This window comes from Zingiber officinale, chromosome 7A (genome assembly GCF_018446385.1).
Source record: "Zingiber officinale cultivar Zhangliang chromosome 7A, Zo_v1.1, whole genome shotgun sequence".
Taxonomy (NCBI): Eukaryota; Viridiplantae; Streptophyta; class Magnoliopsida; order Zingiberales; family Zingiberaceae; genus Zingiber; species Zingiber officinale.
The window spans coordinates 110,632,984-110,636,180 of record NC_055998.1 but is presented as its reverse complement, the minus strand read 5'-3'; the positions used below and the strand labels follow the sequence as shown (position 1 = coordinate 110,636,180).

Here is a 3,197-nt window from a genome sequence, read left to right as displayed (position 1 = left end):
CAAACACACAAGTTTTACAAAACCTCATCATTGACTAACCGCTGTTGTTGGTGTCCATCGCATGGAATTGCTTCTTTAAGTCCAGCAATCTCTTCTTCTGAAAGGCTTTCAGCTATCACTCTTAGAGCCATCTTCTTCAACTTGTCATCAGCACACCTGGGGTTGTAGGCAATCAAGAAATTTTGTATGAAAACTTTCATACATGTAAATCTCGTACTAAATAATATGTCAATGTTATATATACATGTAATTCATACCGTAAGTGTGTTTATATCGTAACTGACAAGTTTTCTTTAGGGCCAACTTCTACTCAAGCTCTTTAAACACTGCATCAAAATAAAAAAATTGGCATTAGTTCTGTGCTAATCCCTGAAATTTAGATGCTGAGCTACATCAGAAAGAAATTATAAAAGATGTGAAGAGATAACAATGAACAAGAACTATCAGAACCTGATCTGTTTATGTCCATTAAAAACACAACATATCAGATTGAACAAAGAGCAGGTCCTTACCATTCAGAAGCTTCAAAGAAGTGATGCAGGCTCCAAAGAGATAAATCTCTGTGGCATTGCACAATAACCATGCGATATATAAGCTCGTCGACATACATAATTCACCCATAGACGGCAATTTCAATTTTCAATAAACTGAGGAGGAACACATTACAAAAGCAATGATCAATTCATAACTGGATATATAGTAGGATACATATTACCGGTGGATCTCCCTATCCGTTGCTTTCAAAAAAAAAATTGTGATCATTAAGCCTCGTGTGATATTGTGATATATATACAACATAAAATTTAAATCTTAAAAAATCGGAAATAATTCATTAAACCTTTTACACAGAAATTACGGAACAAGTAGAAGAGAAAGGGGCAGATTGATAAACCTGCCATGAGGAGAATTGGAGAAATCAAAGGAACTTTGGGAAACCCTCCGCTCCCTTCCTTGATTCTGATGCCTTTCGCATATGCAGTTCGATCTACACTGCCAAGCACGAATATTCTGCTCGATCTGTCCATAAAGATTCAAAAGAGAGAAACCAGAAACACAAAAGGGGTAGCTAGAAGCCCGGTTAGAGAAGTAGACAAAAGATCAAACAGAAAGGAACAAAGCAGGGGAGTAGAAAAGGAGTGCTGTAGATGGATATATTAACCAAGCATATTAATGTTTGACCTGTCTTTACAAGTTCTAAGCATATATATTAACCAAGCATATAACCTAAGAGGAATAAGTTACAAAATGCTACTTGATGTTTGACCTGTCTTTATTGGATTTTGCGGCCCCGGTCTTCTTGTAGCCAGGCACAATGTAATACTTGATGTTGACTCTACCTTTGCAGTTGTTTCGGCTTGAGGAGTGGCAAAGAATGGTGGAGTAGAGGATGGATTTCAGGTATTCATCCGTGCCATCGAGGAAATGACTCCAGTAGGTGACTAGCATGTTGACCAGGGCATGCTTGGAGAAGATGACTTGTTTCAGAAGCCTTTTAGATCAAAGATACGAAGTGCATTGTTATAAAACTAGATGCACGAACACTTGCTTATACGGTTCTTGAAATAAAATACATTCGTAACCGTCACTAGCCCAAGCTCAATAAGGAAAATTCACGGTAAATGTGCATAGTATACCTCAGATACTGCAGATGATAGGGAAGGCCAGAAGACAGTTTGACGCAAATATTGAGATTGCCCAAGCCAATCCATGGTACTAATCCTGACAACTCCTCCAAATCGCACTGACTTGATTGTGTCCACCCATCCTTGTTCATCAGCTTGGAACCTTTGAAATGAAAGCTGCATTGGGTACATGGAAAAAACAACAAAAAGGGAGGATAAATGATAGCCACCAACCTAATTGTTCACAAATATCTGTATAAGTTATTAAGGGTGTTCATAGAAGTTGATCCTTTAGCCGTGTCTGTTAGATGGTCAAATCTAGGCGCCAACTCAAAAATGTTGGCGTCCAAGTGTTAGTGTTCAACTACTTCTGACAATGAAGTAGTAGCAGATAATCAAGAACACAAGAGAATCTGAAAGAGTCTATATTTCTTTCACTAGTAGCAGATAATGATTAGATTAGAAAGCAAAAGAACGCATACCACACCAGCTGCTCCTGCTGTTAAAGCCATAGGTGCAGTGACAGCGCTTAATCCAGATGAGCACATAACTGGAATCTGAACTGCTCGGGAAATGGAGTATGCAGCTGCTAGCGTTGGTGTGGCCTACATTTTAAAGAGGAAAAATATCACATTTTTCATCACAAGTGTGCTAAGATTTCTTATTCGTACTGTTGTTACCTTCTCGATCAAACCAAGGACACCAGGTTTTGATGGACTTGAGTATTTCCCTCCTTCAGTTTGGATTATATCAGCACCTTCCTGTTCCAGCAACTCTGCTAGCTTCACCTTTTTAAATTGAACAAAAAACAACGAGAGATTGTGTTAGTGACAAATCTCAGTTTACGAGGAAATAAATGAGCTACCTGATCAGGGAGACTAAGCATGTGTGGCACGGTTACAGACAGTGTAATGGATGGAAGAATCCTTCTAGTTTCTCTAGTGAGCTTTAGAATCTGACAATGGCACCACAGAATAGTGACGAGATAGAAATAGCTGAAAATACTCGAGGAACTGCAAGGAAAAGTACGATCATGATTCATATACCTGTTCAGGGGAAAACTGAATTCCCATCTCGTAGAAAGAATCATAATTTCCAATTTCCACCTGCATTTAGCACAAGGATTTTAATGTTTGGTATGACAGACAATCCGATCGAAACCAGTCAAGTTCATCGCATCCTAACCATTTGGGCACCTGCTTCCACTGCAGAAGGAAATGCCAAAGGGTCCACAGAGGAAACACAAATCTGCAAGAACAAGATCATCATAAGAAAGAAGAGCTGTGGAACTCTGAAAATGCGAGCTACTGAGGCAGCGAGCAATCTGCTTGAACAAGGTAATCATGCAGCGTTGGAACTCTGTCGTGAGCATCAATTACCAAATATTAAGATCACTGACAAACCAAATAATACCTTATTTTTAACAGCTATCTAGAGGATCTGGCTTTTTGACTTGAAGCTGGTTCAAAGAAGACAAATCAAATATACAAATACTAAGATGAAAGCATAATGAAGTAGTTAACTTTTTCTACTTTACCTGATTATAAGATCTACAGCTTCTTGCTCAGTATTTTG

General features: G+C 38.6%; 1 protein-coding gene across 1 annotated transcript; it reads right to left on the bottom strand.

Moving 5' to 3' along the window:
- Positions 1-2,059: 2,059 nt before the first annotated feature.
- Positions 2,060-2,888, bottom strand: LOC121999606 (uncharacterized protein ycf23-like). The gene is made up of 5 exons (XM_042554265.1): positions 2,808-2,888; positions 2,669-2,728; positions 2,488-2,577; positions 2,303-2,410; positions 2,060-2,227 (listed from the first exon to the last, which is right to left on the bottom strand). Exons 1-5 carry the CDS (start codon positions 2,886-2,888, stop codon positions 2,060-2,062), a joined length of 507 nt encoding a protein of 168 aa, XP_042410199.1.
- Between the last annotated feature and the right edge of the window lie 309 nt (positions 2,889-3,197).

Coding starts and splice junctions, on each gene's coding strand:
- LOC121999606 (XM_042554265.1), bottom strand. CDS start 2,888: ATGATCTTGTTCTTGCAGATTTGTGTTTCCTCTGTGGACCCTTTGGCA. Junction 2,411..2,487: donor TGCTTAGTCTCCCTGATCAG/GTAGCTCATTTA, acceptor CAATTTAAAAAG/GTGAAGCTAGCAGAGTTGCT. Junction 2,228..2,302: donor TCCTTGGTTTGATCGAGAAG/GTAACAACAGTA, acceptor TTTAAAATGTAG/GCCACACCAACGCTAGCAGC.